The 1,560-nt window shown below is 34.9% G+C and overlaps 1 protein-coding gene across 1 annotated transcript; it reads right to left on the reverse strand.

Moving 5' to 3' along the window:
- Positions 1 to 474: 474 nt before the first annotated feature.
- LOC103609378 (vomeronasal type-1 receptor 4-like) lies at positions 475 to 1,473 on the reverse strand. The gene has a single exon (XM_008593708.1). It carries the CDS (start codon positions 1,471 to 1,473, stop codon positions 475 to 477), a length of 999 nt encoding a protein of 332 aa, XP_008591930.1.
- Between the last annotated feature and the right edge of the window lie 87 nt (positions 1,474 to 1,560).

Consider the following 1,560-nt stretch of genomic DNA (forward strand, 5'->3'; position numbering starts at 1 on the left):
AACAAAGATGAAATAATAAGTTGAACTTTCAAAAGGAGAAAACAGAACGGAGGTTAGCAGAGGCGGGATGGAAGAGAGGGAGTGCGTAGAAAGAAGCAATTGGTAAATGGCCAGATAAAAAGACTACATTTTCTATTGTTGAATATAATAATTATCCTGATTTCAGCATCACACATGCCACAAAACTATTGATATTCAAAAGAGTACCCCAGAAATATGAACAATCAACTATGTTCTAATACAGAAGTTTTAATGAAAATTTTTAAAAAATTAGTTTTATTAATATATGGAAATAATCCTTTATACAACATAACTTAAAAATGTAATCAGTGAGAAATTTATTAACATCATATTTGTGTACTTTTATGTATATTAAGGTTTCAAAATCAGAAGGTTTTCTAAATCGACAGAATATTAATTCGAACTAGTCTGATTTCAGTGGTGAACAACCAAATAGCTTTTACATCTAAATATTTAAATTGTTATGGAGACCCCTCTGTTACAAAAGGAAGTAGGACATGTCAGATTAACCATTCTATTCTCTTTGAGACAAGGTATTTGTCTTCGTTGAAGGCGAAAAGTAAACAGGGAAAAAATTTTGTTATTTTTCATCAGTATGAATGGAAAGATTGTAGGGTAGCATGAAGAAAGAATTCCACTAATCTTTTCCAGTCTTGAGTTTTTCTCAGGTCTGTAAAGCAAATAAAAGGTCATAAAGTTGTTTAAGCAATAAAAGAACACAAACACGCTTACCAGCACTAGGATAGTGCGGGTGGCTTTGTATTCAGGAGAGGTCTGGGAAGATATGCTGGTGTTGTGAAGATGCTGGGTTCTCCTGTGATGTCTGTAGAGGAGAATAACCATGTAGATGCTGGTCCAGATCATGAGGACCACAAATAGGAGGTCACGAATCACAATGCTGCTAATAAATGATGATGAATCCTGGAATCCAATGTACTTTGTTTCACAGTACACGTGACAATATCCTTGACCAAGCATGGTGAAATTGGTACTGGCTCCTACTGTTCCAATGATGTTGATGTAGATCAGCATGTTGATAATCCAGAAGAAAAGAGAATACGGAAAAATGCATGTGTAGAGTTTAAATTTAAGCCATGCCCATCTAGAACTATTGGGACAAATAGTGATGGCTTGAAACGTACTCAGGAGTGAGGTAGTACAGATGGAAAGACCCCGGGGAACTCTGTACACATACAAAACTGCTTTACAACCAACATCATCCATGAAATGTCTTACCCCAAAGGAATGCATGCTTTCTGGTATTAGTACAAACATGATGGTCAAGACATTGACCAAGGTCAGTTGTGTGAAAATCCAACCTATGGGCTTCTTCAGGTGAGACTGATTTAATAAGGTGTACAGATATAATATGAATAGGAATGAGTTCCCTATGAAACCAAAACAAATCTGAGACAGAAGAAGAAAAGCAAAAACTGTGTCATTTACAAACATCATAAAGACATTTCAGATGTTTTAATTATCCAGTCCTCCAATGATAAATTAACATTTTATATAGTAAAATTATAAATAATGGAGCCT

The sequence above is a fragment of the Galeopterus variegatus genome, unplaced genomic scaffold (assembly GCF_000696425.1).
Source record: "Galeopterus variegatus unplaced genomic scaffold, G_variegatus-3.0.2 Scaffold9545, whole genome shotgun sequence".
Lineage (NCBI taxonomy): Eukaryota > Metazoa > Chordata > Mammalia > Dermoptera > Cynocephalidae > Galeopterus > Galeopterus variegatus.

Excerpts from the sequence above, each read along its gene's own strand:
- LOC103609378 (XM_008593708.1), bottom strand. The coding sequence starts at position 1,473 with ATGTTTGTAAATGACACAGTTTTTGCTTTTCTTCTTCTGTCTCAGATT.